Consider the following 22,927-nt stretch of genomic DNA (forward strand, 5'->3'; position numbering starts at 1 on the left):
ACCGTATTTTCCGCACTATAAGGCGCACCTAAAAACCACAAATTTTCTCAAAAGCTGACAGTGCGCCTTATAACCCGGTGCGCTTTATATATGGATAAATATTAAGATTCATTTTCATAAAGTTTCGGTCTCGCAACTTCGGTAAACAGCCGCCATCTTTTTTCCCGGTAGAACAGGAAGCGCTTCTTCTTCTACGCAAGCAACCGCCAAGGTAAGCACCCGCCCCCATAGAACAGGAAGCGCTTCTTCTTCTACTGTAAGCAACCACCCGCCCGCGTAGAAGAAGAAAAAGCGTGCGGATATCACCGTACGTTTCATTTCCTTTGTGTGTTTACATCTGTAAAGACCACAAAATGGCTCCTACTAAGCGACAGGTATCCGGTTCATGAAAAGACGCAATCTCTCCATCCGCACACGGATTACTATTTCACAGCAACTGATATTCCTGTGAACCGCACTGTGGATACAACGGGAGCACGTACGGTGAATATTCGCACCACAGGGAATGAGAAGTCATCCTTCACTGTGGTTCTAGCTTGCCATGCTAATGGCCAGAAACTTCCACCCATGGTGATATTCAAAAGGAAGACCTTGCCAAAAGAGACCTTTCCAGCCGTCGTCATCATAAAAGCTAACTCGAAGGGATGGATGAAGAAAAGATGAGCGAGTGGTTAAGGTAAGTTTAAGTTTACGTGAAGAGGCCGGGTGGCTTTTTTCACGCAGCTCTGTCCATGTTGATATACGTATGTTTGTGATTGCACATTTGCGTACATTTTGGGAGTGAACAGAGTTGTTAGAACGCTGGTTTTTAATATATTATTAAAGTTTGACTGACCTATCTGACTGTTTTTTTGACATTCCTTTAGCGCAGTTAGATGCGGCTTACAACACGGGGCGTCTTATAGGTGGACAAAGTTTTGAAATATGCCGTTCATTGAAGGCGCGGCTTATAACCCAGGGCGCCTTATGGTGCGGAAAATACGGTATATATATATATATATCCATCCATCCATTTTCTACCGCTTGTCCCTTTTGGGGTCGCCGGGGGTGCTGGAGCCTATCTCAGCTGCATTCGGGTGGAAGGCGGGCTACACCCTGGACAAGTCGCCACCTCATCGCAGGGCCATATATATATATATATATATATATATATATATATATATATATATATATATATATATATACATATATATATATATACATATACATACATATATATATATACATATACATACATATATATATATACATATATATATATATATATATATATATATATATATATATATATATACATATACATATACATATATATATATATATATATATATATATATATATATATATATATATACACATTTGTATATTATATATACGTATGTATATAGAGCTGTCAAATGACAATTGTTTCAATCAGATTAATGATATTTTATCATTTGGATGAATCATGATTAATCACAGGTCTCACTTGCAGGATTAAAACTTGCTTAAGGAAAAGACCCCGATAGTTGTGAACAAATGCGATATTATTTCAATGTTTTACTTGAATGCATGTCATTTATTTGCCCCAGAATTTAGTGACAAGTTTTATCTAAAGGTCTTTCAGGCTGTAATTTGGACTGAAATTGTTCCAGTGAGCTCACCGGTCGGAGTCTCCTCACTAATTTTTGTACCGACGTATGCATTCATCTGATCGCTGACTGTATAGCGGCTCAGGTATAAGCTTGTACGGTCAAAATAAATGTCATGATTAATCTAAGTGTGTTTATGATTAATTCAATAATGCAATAATATTTTGTGGTTAATTGCATGAGTTGAATCGTTAATTTTGAGTATAATATATATATATAAATATATGTGTGTGTGTGTGTGTATATATGTGTACGTGTATATGTATGCATATATGTATGTATACTGTATATATATATATATATATATATATATGTATATATACGATCCCCTGAAGAGCAGGGAAACCTGCGAAACAGGCTTGTAGGGATGAAATAGCCTGGGTTTTTTCCTGACCTAACGTATATTCTGCTCTACCCCGGTATTGAGCACTGTATAACGGATAAACCACAGAAACCTTGACTATATACATATATATATACACATATATATATATATATATAGTACAGTATGTATACAGTATATATGTATATACAGTATATGAACATTACCTCGTGATTATGGCCTCACATTATTCCAAATGTTTTATTGATTTACTATTTTACTTTTTATTATCTATGGAGTACATTGTGAGAAAAGGTAAGTTTTGCTTCTTCCTGCTCCTTTTGAACATGTTGAAAAGTGAAACTGGAAATTGTGATGCATCATGTTGTATTGTATGCATGTTCGAACTCAAACCGTAACCACGACCATAACCAATTGCATAAGTATTTCATTATTTTTATTACCTAATTATTATTTTTAACTTGCATCAAAGCAGATATTTAGGTATTTGTTTTCGATAAACAAAAGTGTAATATTAAGGTTTTGATGACACATTTTCTGTCAAACTTGAACAAATACATTTAGTAAGAAAGTATTTCACGGGCCTGATTAAAAAAGGATGTGGCCCCCGGGCCTTAACTCTGACCCCTGTGTTCTGGAAAATTACAAAAATAAAAATACTAATATTGCAATAAAGATAATGTCAATTTCATACTTGTTTTTATGAGTTAATCCAATTTGTGGACATGTTAATTAGTTATTAATTACCTACACTTAATTTATTAATAAACACATAATTATTATTATATCAATATATTTTATTTTTGTCATTGAATTTAAAAAGTAAAGCTTCTTTCTTGTTTTAATGAATACTTGGGCCTACAGCGCTACTTTAATTTATTGTAAGTCATCATGGTGGCAGTCAGCTTTCACGAGTTTTCAAACTGTGAGGGCGGAAGCTGCAATGATAAAGTTAAAAGCTCATAAAAAAAGTAACTTTTTTTTTACACAAAAAATAATAGTAAAAAACAAAAAAGTTTTGAAGTTAATAACAAATTACCAAATCAAACAAAAAAATGTACTTCAATGTCTAATTTTTTCAGTCAAGGTATAACTTGCAGTAATTAAGTGTTGTTTTTTACTTAAAGAACATAAATACAAATAGCGTAAAAAAAATATTAATTATTCAAATGAAATACATTGAAAAATATAAAATACATTTCTTGAATAAAAAAAAAATTAAAGCAAAAAAATATCTCATTTAAAACCAGGAAAATTTATAAATATTCATGATAATTATAAAAAATGATAATAATAAAAAAATGCCTAAATAAGCCACGCAAATACAGAAAAGTGCAAGTGAGTGCTGTACTACTGGGGCGGTATAGCTCGGTTGGTAGAGCGGCCGTGCCAGCAACTTGAGGGTTGCAGGTTCGATCCCCGCTTCCGCCATCCTAGTCACTGCCGTTGTGTCCTTGGGCAAGACCCTTTACCCACTTGCTCCCAGTGCCACCCACACTGGTTTAAATGTAACTTAGATATTGGGTTTCACTATGTAAAGCGCTTTGAGTCACTAGAGAAAAGCGCTATATAAATATAATTCACTTCACTACTATCACTGACTAAATCTTACATAAGCATACACTGACCTGAAGTGAAGAGAGACAGTAAAATGAAAATAAGCACTTAATGGTCTGGTCCAAGTCAGTTTGTGGTAGCTTTGTGCAAGCAGGTTTATTACAAAGTAATGTTGGGAGTAACAGCTGAAATGAAGCGAAGTGCCTACGAGAGCGTCGACAAGAAGGTTCTTGACTCACACGCTGCTGGGAAGTAAGTCAGTGGTCTGCAAACGGGACTTTGTGACTGCAAAGTTTGTTGCTACATGGAAGTAATAATGTTGTTGTTATTAAAGGTATCTGCAGTGCTTACCCTACTAATATTGCATTGCCCTTTAAAGTATATCATTAGCACTTAGAAATAAATATTTGCAGCGTCCCACACACACACACACACACACACACACACACACACACACACACACGCACACACACACACACACACACACACACAGTGGCGTGATGCGACACCAAAGTTCAGCGCAACAAAATGACACAAAATTACATTCAGTAACTTTTCCACACATTCCTTGAGCGTTTCAAGGAGTCCATCAGGCTTGATAAAATAAAAAATACCATTTTCACAAAAAATACATTAAAACAAATACATTCCATCCACGCACGTCATGAAATCATACTGGAATATTTTACAAGTCTACAACAATTTAAATAACACGTCTGCAGCTCCAGTGTTTGTGGCGCCTTCCTTCCTGCCGACTATCGCTTGGCTGCTTTGGCCAGTTTGCTCGTGGGGGTGCTTCTCCTCTGAGGCGTGGGGATCTTGGACGGCTTGGCGCCGCGTTGGCGTGACCCGGAGCGCGGCGTGGTCCGCGTGCCGTCGCCGACGGTCTCCGAGGCGTCCGAGCACACCGACTGGATGTCGGAGATGTCGAAGTCGGAGGCGTCGCTGCCTCTGCGGCTGCTCCCTCGGCTTCCTGCTTTACTTCCTGGTCTGCTGGAGCTTCTCCTCGATTCTGCAAAAGGTTCATTAGTTTAGAAAAGTCAGTGTACAGCTATAAATGAACACATGTGGAGTTATGTACTTAACAAAAAAAGATGAAATAACTGAAAACATGTTTTATATTCTAGTTTCTTCAAAATAGCCACCCTTTGCTCTGATTACTTGTTTTGCACACTCTTGGCATTCTCTCGATGAGCTTCAAGAGGGAGTCACCTGAAATGGTGTGCTTGAATATTTGACTTTATATGTCAAACATTCAATAAACAAAATGTTATAAAAAAAGTTTTTTCAATCATTCAATGATCTTGAAATGTATCAGTAATTATCAGTAAAACTATCAGTATCATACTGCCCCTTGTTATTGGATCGATACCCACATTTGTACAATCGCCCTGATGTAAAGTATCCAAACAACAGTAGAATAAGGGCTTATTACATTTTATCATAAGTGTGGATGGAACCAGATATTACTTGTAAATGAACAAATAAATTAATAATAGCTTTGACAAAATAATCAAATGAAGCAATATGTTCCCACTTATCTCAACATATGAAATGTAACTTACTTCACCAATTATTATTTATTTACTTATTTTTATTGTGATTACTTATGGAGTATATTGTGAATAAATTGAGAACAGGAAGTGAACAAAAGTTTTAGCAACTGTTATGTAAAAGAAAAGGGGTAGGATTAAATAAGCTCTGCTTCTTCCTACTCCTTTTCGAACATGTTGAAAAGAGATACTGGAGATGTGATGTATCATGTTGTATGATTGCATGTTCGAAATAAACTCAAACTCAAACTCAAACTCACATACACTATATTGCCAAAAGTATTTGGCCACCCATCCAAATGATGAGAATCAGGCGCCTTAATCACTTGGCCCGGTGTATAAAATCAAGCACTCAAGCATGGAGACTGTTTCTACAAACATTTGTGAAAGAATGGGCCGCTCTCAGTGATTTCCAGTGTGGAACTGTCATAGGATGCCACCTGTGCAACAAATCCAGTCGTGAAATTTCCTCGCTCCTAAATATTCCAAAGTCAAATTTATTACAAGAAAAGTGAAGAGTTTGGGAACAACAGCTAGTCAGCCACCAAGTGGTAGGCCACGTAAACTGACATATAGGGGTCAGCGGATGCTGAAGTGCATAGTGCAAAGACTTTCTGCACATTCAGTTGCTACAGAGCTCCAAACTTCATGTGACCTTCCCATTAGCCCACGTACAGTACGCAGAGAGGTTCATGGAATGGGTTTGCATGGCCGAGCAGTAAGCCATACATCGCCAAGTCTAATGCAAAGTGTGGGATGCGGTGGTGTAAAGCAGTGGTCCCCAACCACCGGCCCGCACAAGAAATAAAAAAATAAAATAATAATTAATAAATAAATAAATAAATAAATTGTTTTTATTAAATCAACATAAAAAAAACAATATATACATTATATATTAATATAGGTCAATACAGTCTGCAGGGATACAGTCCGTAAGCACACATGATTGTATTTCTTTATGACAAAATAAATAAATAAATAAATAAATAAATACCATAAACCCCCCCCGGTCCGTGGGACAAATTTTCAAGTGTTGACCAGTCCGCAGCTACAAAAAGGTTGGGGACCACTGGTGTAAAGCACGTCGCCACTGGACTTTAGAGCAGTGAAGACGCCTTCTCCGGTACATTTCGGACTGCATTGTGCCGAGCGTGAAATTTGGTGGAGGAGGAATTATGGTGCGGGGTTGGTTTTTCAGGAGTTGGGCTTGGCCCCTTAGTTCCAGTGAAAGGAACTTTGAATGCTCCAGGATACCAAAACATTTTGGACAATTCCATGGGATGGCACTTCAAGTTCATATGTGAGTAAAGGCAGGTGGCCAAATACTTTTGGCAATATAGTGTAAGTCAGCAGCCAAATTTTGACCCTTTGTAACCTGTTTGTAAATAGTCAGTTACATACCAGATAATATATTGTGATGTAATAAAATAAATAATGAATTAGATTGTATATAGCGCTTTTCTATTATTAGATACTCAAAGCGCTCACAGAGAAGTGGGAACCCATCATTCATTCACACCTGGTGGTGGTAAGCTACATTTGTAGCCACAGCTGCCCTGGGGTAGACTGACGGAAGCGAGGCTGCCAGTTTGCACCTACGGCCCCTCCGACGACCACCTATCATTCATTCATCATTCATTCACCAGTGTGAGCGGCACCGGGGGCAAGGGTGAAGTGTCCTGCCCAAGGACACAACGGCAGCGATTTGGATGTCAAGAGGCGGGGAGCGAACCTGCAACCCTCAGGTTTCTGGCACGGCCGCTCGACCCACTACGCCATGCCGCCCCAGTACATCGTTATCGCTGGAAGTTGTAATCTATATCGCGATCGAGATTTTAGGCCATATCGCCCATCAATATGTGAGGGTTGTACCTACTTTTGTGAGATACTCCATGGTCATGAGAGACGTTACATTAAAATACTATTTTGCAAAAAGCATAGAACAGAAGCTTTCCCGCCACTCACCACCGAGCATCTGTGCTCGTGCTTTGAGCACGGCGGCGTTGATTAACGTTCCCTCCTCGCTCGACTGGAAGCCTTTTCCCGACAAGTAGCCAGGAAGACGCAGCTTGCTGCCTTGGACCGGCGTCGCCTGCCAAAGACACAAGCATGCGTTGACAGTTAGCGACAGTGTTGTTATGACGCTTATATCGTTAAGGAGAGCCGGAGCCTATCCCAGCTGGGTACACCCTGGCCAGTCGGCCTCAGGGCTCATAAAAACAAACATTCACACCGTCGCTGAAGAACTGAACCATGCTGGCTGCACACAAGTCAAAATTCTGTTAGGAAAAGAGCGGGAAGTATTAGGAGAAAGCAGCAAGCGTGTTAACATTGGAGGTGTAGAAAGGCTGCTAGGATGCAAACAACACATTAGTAGTCTAGAATACATTACAGACCCACCTGGAATCTTTACTTTTAGAGTTTACTAGAAAATATTTATCGTATTGTTTATGACAGCAGGTGGATTCCAGGTGTGTCTAAAGCAGGGGTGTCCAAACCTTTTGACTGGGGGGGCCGCAATGGGCTTAAACAATTTGGTCGAGGGCCAAAAGCCGACTGCATGTAAAGTAACAAGATTATATATATATTATTATATTATAATTGATATATAATTATTATAATCGATTACTAAGTTAAAGTTACGGTTAAAGTACCAATGAATGATCTCCCCCCAAAAATGGATTAACTCGCTGGAATAAAAAAGACAATATAACATACATCCATAAACGTGGACGCATGTGAAAAAGTGCAATATATTATCTGTACAGTAATCTATTTATTTATTTATATATATTTATATATATTTATTTATTTGTATATGCACCGTATTGCTTTTTTATCCTGCACTACCATGAGCTTATGTAACGAAATGTCGTTCTTATCTGTGCTGTAAAGTTCAAATTTGAATGACAATAAAAAGGAAGACTAAGTCTAAGTCTAAGTGTGATAGTCACACACACACTAGGTGTGGTGAAATTATCCTCTGCATTTGACCCATCCCCTTGTTCCGAACCCCTGGGAGGTGAGGGAAGCAGTGAGCAGCAGCGGTGGTCGCGCTCGGGAATCAGAGTGTGTGAAAGTTCAACTCCTACATTGTTTACTTCCGTGACAACCTCCTTCGAGTGTTTTAATCTGAAAATGCGCCAAACATGGATAAGTGTGGAGAGAGTGTTTTGCATTTTTCCCATCATCCCTTGTAATGTTTTTAAATGGGTGTAATTTAGATTTGTGTTTTTTGTTTGATTTTTAAATATCCACTAAGTTCCACGAGCAGGTTGTGTTATGTGTGATCCTGTTTGTTGACATATTTAGCTGGCTGATTTTTTTTTTTTTTTCTGCAACATTTTTCCCATTATCCCTCGTAATGTTTTTCAATGGGTGTAATTTAGATTTGTGTTTTTTATTTGTTTTTTTAAATATCCACTAAGTTCCACGAGCAGGTTGTGTTATGTGTGGCCATGTTTGTTGACATGTTGTGCTGGCTGATTTATTTTATTTTTTTCTGCAACATGACTTGGGAAGGTTGTTAGGATTGGGTCATACAAGTAAATGCTTTGCTGTTTAACTAGCAAGTATAATTAATAATTGAGGTCATTTTGTTGGCCACCAAATGGCGACAAAATGCAGCCAGTAGAGCCCTGGCTATTTGTATATGATATGAATATGTCGCTTTCCTCCGTTGTTTATTGAACTCATGCCGTCTCGGGGGCCACATTTGGCCCGCAGGCTGTAGTTTGGACACCCCTGGTCTAAAGGAAGAAGCGCTGCACGTCATGTTGGAGAAATACCTCTGAGGACGAACCATGGCTCTCGAAGGAGTCGGATGATTTAATTGGAGTGGAGGGTTTGCTGTTTGTGAGCCATGGCTTATCATAATTGCGGCTTATGTGTTGACACGTCTGGGGAACAATGGCAAATCAACAACACAAACACGGAATGACAACTCAAAAGCTACACGCAATACAAGATGAAGGAGAACAAAAATTCCAAATGTGATGAAAAAAAAAGGATGGCGGATGGCGGCGCGTGCGCTCCCTCCTCTCACCTTGGGAGTGCAGCCGGCTGCCGGGTTGGCGGGGATGGCGCAGCTTTGACTGGACATGGATCTGTTAGGCGACGCCGCCCTGGACGACGGTCGAGAGCGACGGCCTCTGTAGCGGAAACTGGCCATCACTTGCGTGGTGCCTTCAGGGACCATGAACTTCTCTCGCAGCTCCATGTTGGTCCTGCCTTTAGCTGAGATAACACACACACACCAAATTAACATCTGTAATTACTTCTGTCTTTGTGTTCTGATGGTGACAAAGGTCAAATGAGACAGACACTTGATGGTGATCGTAAAAAAAAAAAAAAAATGGATGAGACTACAAAAAAAACTACAAATGTCATGCGGCTGAACGTCTTCTCCCAACAGAGGCCACGCCCACTTCTTGATCGAACAAGAAGCTTCTGCTTTTGAAAGGACACATTCAGCTACACTCACAGGACACTTGATTAGGTACACCCAATCAGTACAACCTCATTGGGATCAATACAATGTGTTCCACCAGGTATCCTATCATTTTGCACATGTACAACTGGTTGTTGGTAAACAAAGCACAGTAAGTTGTGCATTCTTTCTTACATAAATTACTTAATTAATATCATCATCATCTGGTTCTATTCCAAGGAAGATTTTTTATTTTATTTTTTAATAAAATCACATATACATATATATATATATATATATATATAGATATGTACTTATATGCATACACACATATATACATGCATACATATATGTATACATACATATACATATATAATACATAGTAAATACACATATATATATATATATATATATATATATATATATACCTCCATTTCAAAAGAGAAAGTATTTATTGTACTACATTTTTATTTTTATTTAACGTTTACTCACAACTTGGTTGCTATTTTTAAACATACAACCAAAAACATGTTTATGGGACGGCGTGGCGAAGTTGGTAGAGTGGCCGTGCCAGCAATCGGAGGGTTGCTGGTTACTGGGGTTCAATCCCCACCTTCTACCATCCTAGTCACGTCCGTTGTGTCCTTGGGCAAGACACTTCACCCCTTGCTCCTGATGGCTGCTGGTTAGCGCCTTGCATGGCAGCTCCCGCCATCAGTGTGTGAATGGGTGAATGTGGAAATACTGTCAAAGCGCTTTGAGTACCTTGAAGGTAGAAAAGCGCTATACAAGTATAACCCATTTATTTATTTATTTTTTTGCAATATTTTCATAATTTGTTTGTATTATTACTATATTTATCAACAGTAATAGTTGTAATAACAATAATACCTATTATTATTGTAATTATTATTACTATCATCATTTTTAATAGTAATAATAACAATTATTAATAATCATACTAATAATAATGGTTATGATTATCATTAATACTAATAATAATAACAATAATAGTACATAAATAATAATAAATAATAGTAAGAAATAATTGTTAGTATATGTTATGAGTATAATAATTGTTATTATTACTGGTGCTATAAATTGGATATCTATTAAGCTATATAGAACTTAATAACAATAACAGCGCATTATGTTATTGTTATAATAATAATAATACATTCCGTGTTATTGTTATTATAATCCTGTAACCAATTTTATTCTAATTGCTGTAATAATGAAATAATAACAATAGATATCAGCGATATCATAGTATTTTTTAATGGGGTTTTTTAATACGTTTTATCCTCTTACTGATGTATTACAGTTATGCACCAATATTTTATCTTTGTATTTCATTTTTAATTTATTATTTAAATCCTACATACTTTTTTATACAATTTTACCTTCATGTTATACTATTTGATTCCTTCTGTTCTTATGCCATTTTTATTTACTTTTTTTTTCTTCACATGTTAAATGTATTTGGTTATGAAATGGGTTATATCCCCTCTTACACTGGCTGCACAAAATATTTTTGAACAAATGCCTTCCTGGTTGAGTGCAGAGCTAAGAATGGTGCACCTAATGTTGTGACCGGTGAGCGTCTGAATGTGTTCATATAGTCTTGCAACACAAACCTGGATGAGTTGCATGCATTTGCACCCGCCTTGACAAAAAAACAAACATCAGTACGCAACATGTTTGCTTTCATTCGTCATGACTTGGAACCCTGCTTAACCTCCCACACACTTTTGTATTGTTTCCTCTTTGTTTGACTCAAGTAAAAGCTGCAAAAGAAGCCCGGCTGAGGACCGCCCGCCACATGCCCATCAAGAAAGAAAGAGAGAGAGAACGCCCCACAGCAGGTGATGTGATCGCACAAAACAACCACATGCATGAAGATGCCTGAGTCTGAGTGTTCACATTGTCGTACAGTAGACACACACACATAAAACCAATGAGCCCAACACAAGCGGCACACATTTGGGATGTGCGGGGCGGACAGACATACCACTACTGGTGGGTTCATGGAGCTGGGAGAGAAAGTGTGAGATTTGCCAACCTAGAGGAGACTGAGTAATCGACGAGTTTGATTCCGAGCGCAACATTTTGCTGCCGTGGTGATGAACTAGAAGAAATGTTGGAGCAGGAGGGAAGAAACAAGCAAAGAACATAAGCTGCTGACTTACAGTGCACGTCTGTGTGTGTAATACATGTTACTATTGTTACATTTTGTAGCTTCATATGGTGTTCATACAGTACCTTACAACAATGATGTATTTTACAGCAAGTTTACTTTTCTGGTCAAAAGTTCACATATAAGTAATATTACTTATTGGATTGTCTAGTTTTCTTCATTAGGGGCTTGCGGGTGTCACTGTACATTGGAGGAAAATAAAAACAACAAAAGTGTGCCTAATGTTGTGGCCATTGTGTTATCCTACAGCAAGAGTGTCCAAATTGTTCCTCCCAAGGTGCTCATACTGAAAAGTCAAAGCATGCAGGGGCCATTTTGGTAGTATATATTTTTTAAATGCTAATAACATATATATTTTAGGCAAACATTTGTGTCAGCTTAATGACACAGTGTAATATTAAAATCCAAATGTCTGCTTTTTGTCATTAAATTACGTCTTTTTGCCCATTTTTTCTTACAATTTTACTTGTTTTTTTAAAGGGGAACATTATCACCAGACCTATGTAAGCGTCAATATATACCTTGATGTTGCATAAAAAAGACCATATATTTTTTTAACCAATTTCCGAACTCTAAATGGGTGAATTTTGGCGAATTAAGCGCCTTTCTATTATTCGCTCTCGGAGCGATGACGTCACAACGTGACGTCACACCGGGAAGCAATCCGCCATTTTCTCAAACACATTACAAACACCGAGTCAAATCAGCTCTGTTATTTTCCGTTTTTTTCGACTGTTTTCCGTACCTTGGAGACATCATGCCTCGTCGGTGTGTTGTCGGAGGGTGTAACAACACGAACAGGGACGGATTCAAGTTGCACCAGTGGCCCAAAGATGCGAAAGTGGCAAGAAATTGGACGTTTGTTCCGCACACTTTACCGACGAAAGCTATGCTACGACAGAGATGGCAAGAATGTGTGGATATCCTGCAACACTCAAAGCAGATGCATTTCCAACTGGACTGGACAGATCAGCTTTCAGGAAAAGAGAGCGGATGAGGGTATGTCTACAGAATATATTAATTGATGAAAACTGGGCTGTCTGCACTCTCAAAGTGCATGTTGTTGCCAAATGTATTTCATATGCTGTAAACCTAGTTCATAGTTGTTAGTTTCCTTTAATGCCAAACAAACACATACCAATCGTTGGTTAGAAGGCGATCGCCGAATTCGTCCTCGCTTTCTCCCGTGTCGCTGGCTGTCGTGTCGTTTTCGTAGGTTTTGCTTGCATACGGTTCAAACCGATATGGCTCAATAGCTTCAGTTTCTTCTTCAATTTCGTTTTCGCTACCTGCCTCCACACTACAACCATCCGTTTCAATACATGCGTAATATGTTGAATCGCTTAAGCCGCTGAAATCCGAGTCTGAATCCGAGCTAATGTCGCTATACCTTGCTGTTCTATCCGCCATGTTTGTTTGTATTGGCATCACTGTGTGACGTCACAGGAAAATGGACGGGTGTATATAACAATGGTTAAAATCAGGCACTTTGAAGCTTTTTTTAGGGATATTGCGTGATGGGTAAAATTTTGAAAAAAACTTCGAAAAATAAAATAAGCCACTGGGAACTGATTTTTAATGGTTTTAACCATTCTGAAATTGTGATAATGTTCCCCTTTAATCGACTGTTGCTGCGGTGCAACAAAACTCGAGCTACAAGCCGCAAATTGCACCTGGGCCACACTTTGGGCACCCCTGTTCTACAGTTTGTTCTGTGTTCTGTTCATAATAAATACAGGAACATAAAACGTATAATAAGATAAGAAAAATACATTGTATGCATTAGGGATGATAAGAGATAGAGCAGTGAGTCTCAAACTGTGGGCTCAAAATAATACTCTTCAAACACAGTGTTACTGTTCAAACTGTGTGTAATGTTACAGTAAATGACAATGTTGAATATACTTGTTAAATAAACCCTCTGCCTTGTTTTTAATGAATATTCAGGCCTACTGTGTTACTGTATTGTAATGGTGGTACTTGGAGAGCCAAGTGTTTTTTGAGGTGCTACTTGGTGAAAAAAGTTTGAGAAGCACTGAGATAGAGGGTGTGTGTCTGCCTGTAAACACTTTTCACGCAGCCCTGACATTGTGAACTTTGCACCTCACCTCGACAAGGGTCATTCTTCACCAGGAACTCATCCAACGCCATCCAGCCGCCGCCCACTCGCACCATCACAGTGCTGCGTAGGATGCGCACCAGGCGAAGCTGCTGAGAGTCTCCGAACTAGAGCGTGGACGCGGAGGAGAGGGGGAAGGGTGTGGGTGGGAAAAAAAAGAGGACAAAGAGGTGTGAATTTGGGAGTGCTTCAACACTTCAGCCTTTAACCTGAGCAACACTGGAAACCAGACTGAGTTGGAGAATCAATATTCAATTTGAATTAGGATCTTTAAACATGCACAGTTTTACAATGAGTGATTTGTTATTAATTTTAAGTCTCATTTCGTTTGTGTGTTGCAAAGGTCTGACACAAAGTAGCCACACCGACATCAAGTTTTCATTCTCAAAGACACAACTCAGAGGTCAGTCCAACTGATTTTTGAGGCCAGTGTTACTAACTGTATAATTACAGCATTATTACGGTCCATGTTTGAGCAAATGCAGGTTGACTATGCATGCAGGGACCATCTTAAGCCACATGAGGGAGCCGTAATGTTACAGTTTGCTTTTCTTAGCTGCCATGCTGTCACTACTAGACCCAAGAGTTTTCAAAGTGTGGAAAAAATAATATAATGCTGATGCTATTAACACAATTTTTTCAAGACACATAAATGTTGATCATGCCACAGGATGACAACATGTTTTATTGACGGTTATTATTATTGTCATAATTATTATTATTATTATATTTTATTATTAATTATGAAATTACCATGTATACAATAGCAATTAGAAATGGTCTGTAAAGAATGAAATATGTAAAATAAATATTTAAATAAAATAAATATGTACATAACCTTTTATGGACACACCTGGTGTAGATTCTGTTTTTGATTGTTATAGTTTTAAATTCATTTTAAGTTGTTGAAAATGTTTAGATTTTTATTGTATCTCTTTTATTGCTCCAAAACGTTTAATGCATTCAAATATATTTTGATATACATTTTTTACAACTCACTTTTGAAAAATATGACACATTTTGTGTTTTCCTCATTGAAAATATTTAAGGGCTCTTCTGGCAAAAAAACATAGAAATATAAAAATAATAATAATTATAATCTAAAAAAACCCCATCTAGGGTTGGTTCAAAAGTTTTTTTATTTGGTGTGGTAAAAATGAAAAAAAATAAAATAATTTACTCTTATGAGAAATACCATTTTGGGACTTAATGGTGAAAAGTGGAGTTAAATTTGTAAGGGGTCAACCAGGAATTCTGGGCCCTATGTAAAACAGTCAAATTGTTTTGATTGGCCCTATATTTTGGCGACCCTGGTCTCAAGAGTTAAACATAACTGAAGATAGCTTAGCAGGTTTGGGAAAAAAAAAATTTTTTCTTCTTTTTCTCAAGCTCAAACAGCCACACTTTGAAAATCCCTGCCCTCGTGTAAAGCAGCTGTGATGTATGTCGGACCAGTTGGACGTGACCATGGTTGTTAGAACATGATTGACACAGGACGATCACAGCTGCATGCTTTCTGTCCAGATCACGATCATACGCGGACACACAGACAGCAACACCTCCTGCAATCCAGCACACTGTTGCACGCTCTACTACTGCAGGACAATCCAAGATGCATTGACACGGATGATGCAGAGCTATAGCGCCAAAATGACACACATGAGGAATGGTTCAAACTACCTCTAAAATGTCTAAATCCATCACAGTGGAACACATAAGCAAACACTGATGACCCTCTGCGCTGAGTGTGCCTGACGCTACCATATCTTATCTGAACAGGGATAATCTTGCAGTCTGTATGATCAATATGACTGAATGCAACTGGTGATTTTTGTGATTAACAGTGATGGAGATTGAGTCATGAATCTGGAGGAAAACAACAAGAAACACTTTAAAAATAACCATTTACCAGAATACAGCTTTCCACAACTGCAACGTGCAGGTGAGGGCTTAGATTTTGATTTTCCCTGTTTGCTATTGTCTCATCGGCGACTACGGAGTCATGTAAGCAGTGAACCAGACCAAACTGTCAAAAGAATTAATTCAATTCATTGTTGGGTGAGACATGAACACAAAGCCACACTGCTCCACTATCCCATCATCATCATCTCCCATTAATGTGACCTGGCATGAAAAAGAGCACATTTAAACATGCATTTGTTTTTTTTTTTGGTTTTAAATAAACTTGGGAGGCCAAATTAAATAAAAAAATAACAAAGCGTCAGCCAATGTTGAGATAAAACATTCCCATGATATTGAAGCGCCCATAGCAAGCACACAAACACTAGTTGTCCATAGTGGCCAGCACGTGAAGACCCACTGGAAATGTGGGCTGAAATGTTTTTTAGCATATTAATATTACAATAACTGAAACTCAAAAGTGGACTACGCTACTTTATTAGCAATTTTCTGCCTTTAATCATTGAATAATTGATTATTTTGAGCTGGAATAGATAACAGTATTATCAATGGTGGATTGACTACAATCACCACATGTATTTTCCATACTTCTGAGTTCCAGTATGCAACCATCAGCCAAGGAACTGAACAGAATGTTAATTAGAAATGCATATATTAAAAAAGCCATTTCTTAACGGAATATAAGCAGAGAGAAGGAAGAGGACATTCATATGTACCTGGTTTCCAAGGTAAAACTGATGGTGTGGAGAACAATCACAAAAAAATGCATGTTAGCATTAGACATTATAATCAACGCTCCCAATCCGACCTTCAAAAACTTACAATGAACGTTAATTGTCTTCTATAATTATTGTATTTTATATGTACGTTTGTGTAGTTTTGCTCACCCTGTACTTGTTGGCACCAATTTGCTCCACTTGGAAACGTTTGGGGCATTTGCATTTGGCCACTTGGCGTGTAACCTACAAAAAAAAACACAACAAATATTAATTTAAGAAGGTTCTTTGAGGTGGAACATAATGCCTTGTAGGCAAGTGAGGCAGTGTCCATCTCCAGCAGAGGGCACTGTGGCGAAAAAAGCTTTCTTTCCAATATGTACAAAATTAGGGCTACAACAATTCATTTGGTTTTACTTGTATATTGTTGCTTATATCAATGTAACTAATAAAGATTGATAACATGGAGTGCCCGGAACTTTAGTTTCTGTGCTGCATGAGAGCAATGGTGTGTGGGTGTCGTGATCTGTGTGGCAGCGAACAGCGGAACGTGTTTTTTTTGTATTACTTATATGAATGCACACATGCAAAATATTGAATTTCAATATTGATGAATTGCATTTATTAGGAAAAAAAGGGAGACCGGTTATGGCAAGCAGAAACATATTTGTTTATTTCAAAAACGATCCTTAAAATATGTGTTGAGGCTATAAAATGTAATGTAAACAATAATTGATAGCTGCAGCCCTATACTAGATATTGACAGTCGCCCATCACTTCACCACAGCGCTGATTTTTTTTCAAAGCAAGGTCTACAACATTGTTTTCCTAAATTAAGCATTTTAAGCATAAAAATGGTTAAATGAACTGAAAATATTAATACTACAGTAGTATTTGCCACTAGATGAGACCAAACCAATCAGAGCACGCTGATTGGCTCAGCCTCCGGCAGCATTACTATATTGGATTAAAAAGAGTGTAAAGGTGACTCGAGGGTGTTATTTCATGTCTAGCAGGCTCTCTTGAAGTATTTAATGGGAACAAACAGTTTTTATGCTGTAAATATCATATTTGATATACAATATCAAATATAATATGCAACTTTGCGGAAATGTGCCGTATTTTTCGGACTATAAGTCGCAGTTTTTTTCATAGTTTGGCCGGGGCGGGGGTGCGACTTATACTCAGGAGCGACTTATGTGTGAAATTATTAACACGTTACCGTAAAATATCAAATAATATTATTTAGCTCATTCACGTAAGAGACTAGACGTACAAGATTTCATGGGATTTAGCGATCAGGAGTGACAGATTGCTTGGTAAACGTATAGCATGTTCTATATGTTATAGTTATTTGAATGACTCTTACCATAATATGTTACGTTAACATACCAGGCACGTTCTCAGTTGGTTATTTATGCCTCATATAACGTACACTTATTCAGCCTGTTGTTCACTATTCTTTATTTATTTTAAATTGCCTTTCAAATGTCTATTCTTGGTGTTGGGTTTTATCAAATACATTTCCCCAAAAAATGCGACTTATACTCCAGTGCGACTTATATATATTTTTTTCCTTCTTTACTATGCATTTTTGGCCGGTGCAACTTATACTCCGGGGCGACTTATACTCCGAAAAATACGGTATTCGTCGCGGTCATCAATTAACAGCAATAAATGAGAGATCACTGTTCTAAAATAATTAATAGCTGCTGCCCTATACTAAATATTTACTTTGATAGGGATCGAACTGTGAAATATGTACACATAAACATGTTTTCTATTTTTTTTAAAGTACTTTTCTAAGAGTAATTCAGTGTTTCTGTTCCTGCCAGCTGTCATTGTCCTTTTACTGTTGTTTGGGGCAGCTACGTTGCCAAGGAAACGCATAGTTTGCATGAATTCTGCATTACAACAGAAGTCAATGAGAAATGACAAGGGAATATCATTTTTGTATCATCCATTCATATAGAATTAAAGCAGGAAAGTAGTTGATACCTCATCTTCAATCTTGTCTGCATCAGTCAGAGGTTTGTAGGCCTCCTTGTTGGGATGAAGAGCTGCCACAAACTCGTAGTAGTCGATATAGCCGTCACCGTCCCGGTCAAAAATGTCCGCCACAGCGCTCATCTCCAATCGACTGGTTGGGAACTCTGAGGAGCGATCACACTCCCGTGTTAAAAACAGAATTCAGCTGGATTGAGCTTGTTCAGCGAGTAAACTTACTGGAGGAGAGGATGCCCTCGATGAATTCCTGTCTCGTCACTTTGCCGTCCTGATCTTTGTCGATGCGCCGGAAGAAGTCCATGACGCGAGATTTTTTGTGGTTCATCCAGCGCATGTAGCGCTTCCGCCACACGTCGAAGTCAAAGTTGGCAAACTCTTTCAGCTGGACAGAAAGAAGAAATGTGTGAGAACATTTGGCCACAATTAATTTTATTTGGAATTAATCAAGCATCTAAAGCAGATCATGCACGTATAAGGATTCGTCTTATGATATTATTACAACATTTTCTATGCATTAGATGCATTGGAATATAAAAATGTTTTAACTTCTACTGTAAAAAAAAAAATTGGCTAATAGATGGTTTTAACAGCACAGTGGTTTTTACAGCATATTAATGTAAATAGAAAAACAGTAACATTTTACAGGAAAATTCTGGCAAGTGAGCTTGTAGTTTTTTTACTATAAAATCTGCAGTTGTTGTATTTACAGTGTATTACTGTAAATGGAAAAACAGTAACACATGCTTTTTTCACAGTACAAAAAAATGCTAACTCAAAAAACAGTCATACAGTTTTTCCATTTACTGTAATATTCTTTAAAAAACACTGTTAATTTGACGTTAAAAAACTGTCAGCTCAGTCACCAGAATTTTACTCTAAAATCTAAAAAATATTTTACCGTCAAGTAATTTTTACAGTGTACAAATTGATGGATAGGGTCAAGCAAATATACATTTTTGAAATGTAATAATAACATATAATTTGTTGAATTATTAGATAATATTAAAGTTCGGAAGATATGCAATTGCATGCAGTATATGTATTTTTTTCTGTCAAAATAAAGAGAGCAAATACTTTCAGTAAGAAAAGAACATGTACGACATTGATGTATATTATTTTACAGGCTTTCACAGGCCAGATCTGTCCTCCGGCTATGAGTTTGGCACCTGTCGTCTAAAGGAGTGGTCTTCAACTTTTTCCAGGCCAAGGACCCATAAACTGATGGAGAGATGGAGCGGGGATTCCCTACTTACAGTAAATATTTTATAAAATTGTGCTTTAAATTAAACTGGTCCTAAAGGTATTTTGTAATTGCGCAACACTAAGGTATTTAGATAATGCGGTACGCATTAGTCCCGCTAATAGTTATCCGGCAACGAGTGTGTTAATCGCTAGCCAGCAACTATCTTGCTTATTGCTAATTGCCAGCAGTCGCAGGCTGTCTTAAATGCTATATGTTAATATTTAATTCATGTTTTTGTTTTAAACTTGCAAGGTACAGTGAGTAGGGTGGCCATGACAATTCTAAACTACACGACAGTGTTGGATCAATGTTCAAAATTGTGGGGAGAATATAAAAATATATACTGTATTTTTCAGACTATAAGTCGCAGTTTTTTTCATAGTTCGGCTGGGCTCCAGTGCGACTTATATATGTTTTTTTCCTTCTTTATTATGCATTATCGGCAGGTGCGACTTATACTCCGGTGCGACTTATACTCCGAAAAATACGGCATATTAAAAAAAAGTCTAATCAACCAAACATTTCTCCACCCCTTTACAGTGCCTATGTGGGCCCCATAGGGGTCGCGGACCCCGTTTAAGACCTCTGAGCTAAAGCATGACAGTGACCATGGTTACCTCCTCCAATCTGTCCAAAGCATCGTTGAGTTTCCTCCTCCTGTCCAGAGCCAGCAGCCACACGTGCTGCCACTTACTGACCAGCAGGTTCACCCGCGGGTTTTTGGTTTCGACTGGAGCTTGTGTCGCTGACGCATACATGGTTTGTGTTGGAGAGCGTTTTCCTGGAGGAGACAAAGACAAAAAAAAAACCTCTTAAGTGTGCAGGAAATGTTTTATAATAAGTCAGAAATGACATCACTCCAGGTGCCAAAGTGGACACAGTGAGGATGTTGAGTCACTCAGTAGTGACTCATCACTTGCCAGATGGCTCAGGATTTTGCTTCGTAAGGTTTAATTGTGGGCTACATACTTCCAGATCTTCCTTTGTCCAGCACGGGGATCTGAGAGTGGATTTGAGGTTCCACAGCAGCCTTCCTCTTGTGTGTTTTTGTGATCTTGTCTACATCTGGTTGCTTCCTGGTCATTTCCTCCATGAAGGCCTGCAGGGCGATGCAACAAGAATGTTTATAGTTAAGTTAGGTTTAACATTTAAATTTTTTTTTTTTACAAATTTACATATTATATAAGACGACACCTTTTTTTCAAGACACATTTGGAAAATTATTTTCAAAACAAAATCAACGACTTTTTGCTTTAATCACGTTTTAAATATCAGTATCCATATCCTTTCTTATTTGGTTACTATTTTACTTAGCATCATAACTCCTCCCCTGCTAACTTGCCAAGCATTTTAGGCTTCATACATCAAGGTCAGTGTTGTGTGTGAGTGACAGGTAGAAAAGCTGTGACTTACTTTGGCACCACTTATTAGTTTACATACATACATGACTATGTCTCGACTCAAAAAATAAGACAACTTGCCTTTGACTTCCTTTTTTTGTGGAAAAGTATCAATTTATATGTGGGTCATTACGGTAATTGTTGTTTGATTGGCTGGTAAGCAGGACTAGGCAGAAAAAGATTTCCATGAAATTGTGGGCGCGGGCGTTAGTCAAGTAAAAACATGTGTTTAGCTGCATTTTTGGCGGGGCATTTTGCCTATAATACACAATCCCAATGTGAAGCACGTCTTTTTTTGTGTGCATTCTAAATAGTAAAACAAATATTTCAAAAAATGCTAGTGAGAAGCTGCTACCAATGCAGGTAATGGGGATACAATCTACTTCGCTTATAACATCGGTTTTCATGATTTAGAGCGCAAAAAGAAAAGAAAAGACGTGTGTTTTTGTCTTACATAAAGATTGTAAAAGATGGGCAAAATACCAAAAAAGTGCAGTTCGTCTTTAAGCTCTTAATATGAAAATGGTAACTAATAAACGGAAGGTTTCCCTTACTTGGTGTTCTGCTATAAGGCTTTTGATTTCCTGGATCTCCTGTGGCAGGATTTCCTTGTCTTTGTCACTCAGGTTGGACTCAGCCCACTGCAGCCAAGTCAGCAGATTCTCCAGCAGGTCCTGAGTGGCTAACAACTCACTCAAAGCTGCAGCCAGTCGCTGCTGGTGCTGCCTGGCCCAGGCTTGCACCTGGGATAAAAAAAAATGGAGGTAATGACTCAGAATCCCTCTTGTGGATCTCACTAAGATCAAACACGTCATTATAGGTGAGTATTTACCTCTTCAAACCGGGCTTTAATGATTGTGTTCCAGTGTTTGATGGTTGTGATGGAGTCAGGATGGCAGATGTTCAGAATAGCCTCGCCCATACCGGTGGCTTTATTCAGAGCCGCTCGCTTGTCCTCCAGATTCTTCATGAACTCCTTCAATGAAAACAGACATCACTTGAAATATGCAACATAAGTCATTGTAATTATTGCAGACACGTAACAGTATACAAGAGAACTACTGCCATAGAAAATCCAAAAGCTAAGCAGAGCTGTTGGATACACGGACTGTCATATGTCATTATATCACGTCTTAGGTACAAAAGGACAAAACAGTGAATTGTTTGCCATTCCTGTTGGGACTCGACCAGGGCTATTCAACTGCATCATGAAGAGGGCTGCAGTTTCAACAGCCCAAGAGCTCAGGGGCCGAATATCGAAAAGTGGATGTTTTGTCAGAAAGTGCCTCCGCAGGTTATATTTCTTTGAGACAGCGTTTACTTAATTGCAAAGTAAACACATCAGCGTTCACACTGCACTGTCAATAAATGCATTATTCCGCCCTCGCTACTTGTTTGCAGCGTGTGCAGCTAGTTAACAGTATGAAGAAAAAGAAGCTGTAGTTTTAGTTGAGGATTGATGTTCCTTCTTTTGAATTAGTTTCCTTCCTCGGTTGTATTTTTTTACAGTTCTTCCTTCATTTAGGTTTTTAAGACTGAAAATACAAACATAAAATAAACATAACAAAAGTATAACGTCCATAGTGTATTTTACATGAATAAAGTCCATTGTGTATTTTACATAAATAAAATTGAAGGTTTAGTGTTAATATATTCACACAACTACAAATGTTTGCACATATAGAAATTACACAACATTAACACACTAAATATTATAAGTGACTTATTACTATTAGCATTGTCACCCTCTACTGGTCAAATGTAGCACTACATGTATTAAACGAGGTTAAATAGATGGGATGGATGATTGTT

General features: G+C 38.0%; 1 protein-coding gene across 1 annotated transcript in view; it reads right to left on the reverse strand.

Moving 5' to 3' along the window:
- Positions 1–3,657: 3,657 nt before the first annotated feature.
- Positions 3,658–22,927, reverse strand: part of dst (dystonin) — a 245,852-nt gene continuing 226,582 nt past the window's right edge. The window contains exons 85-97 of the mRNA XM_061958270.2: positions 21,948–22,091; positions 21,670–21,858; positions 20,685–20,814; positions 20,333–20,496; positions 18,692–18,854; positions 18,464–18,618; positions 16,637–16,711; positions 16,466–16,483; positions 13,819–13,936; positions 9,130–9,320; positions 8,873–8,983; positions 7,050–7,176; positions 3,658–4,543 (exon numbers count right to left, since the gene is read on the reverse strand). Of these exons, the coding sequence (XP_061814254.1) occupies positions 4,287–4,543; positions 7,050–7,176; positions 8,873–8,983; positions 9,130–9,320; positions 13,819–13,936; positions 16,466–16,483; positions 16,637–16,711; positions 18,464–18,618; positions 18,692–18,854; positions 20,333–20,496; positions 20,685–20,814; positions 21,670–21,858; positions 21,948–22,091 (1,842 nt within the window). The 3' untranslated portion in view covers positions 3,658–4,286. The remainder of the gene's footprint in view (positions 4,544–7,049; positions 7,177–8,872; positions 8,984–9,129; positions 9,321–13,818; positions 13,937–16,465; positions 16,484–16,636; positions 16,712–18,463; positions 18,619–18,691; positions 18,855–20,332; positions 20,497–20,684; positions 20,815–21,669; positions 21,859–21,947; positions 22,092–22,927) is intronic.

This window comes from Nerophis lumbriciformis, linkage group LG02 (genome assembly GCF_033978685.3).
Source record: "Nerophis lumbriciformis linkage group LG02, RoL_Nlum_v2.1, whole genome shotgun sequence".
Classification (NCBI taxonomy): domain Eukaryota; kingdom Metazoa; phylum Chordata; class Actinopteri; order Syngnathiformes; family Syngnathidae; genus Nerophis; species Nerophis lumbriciformis.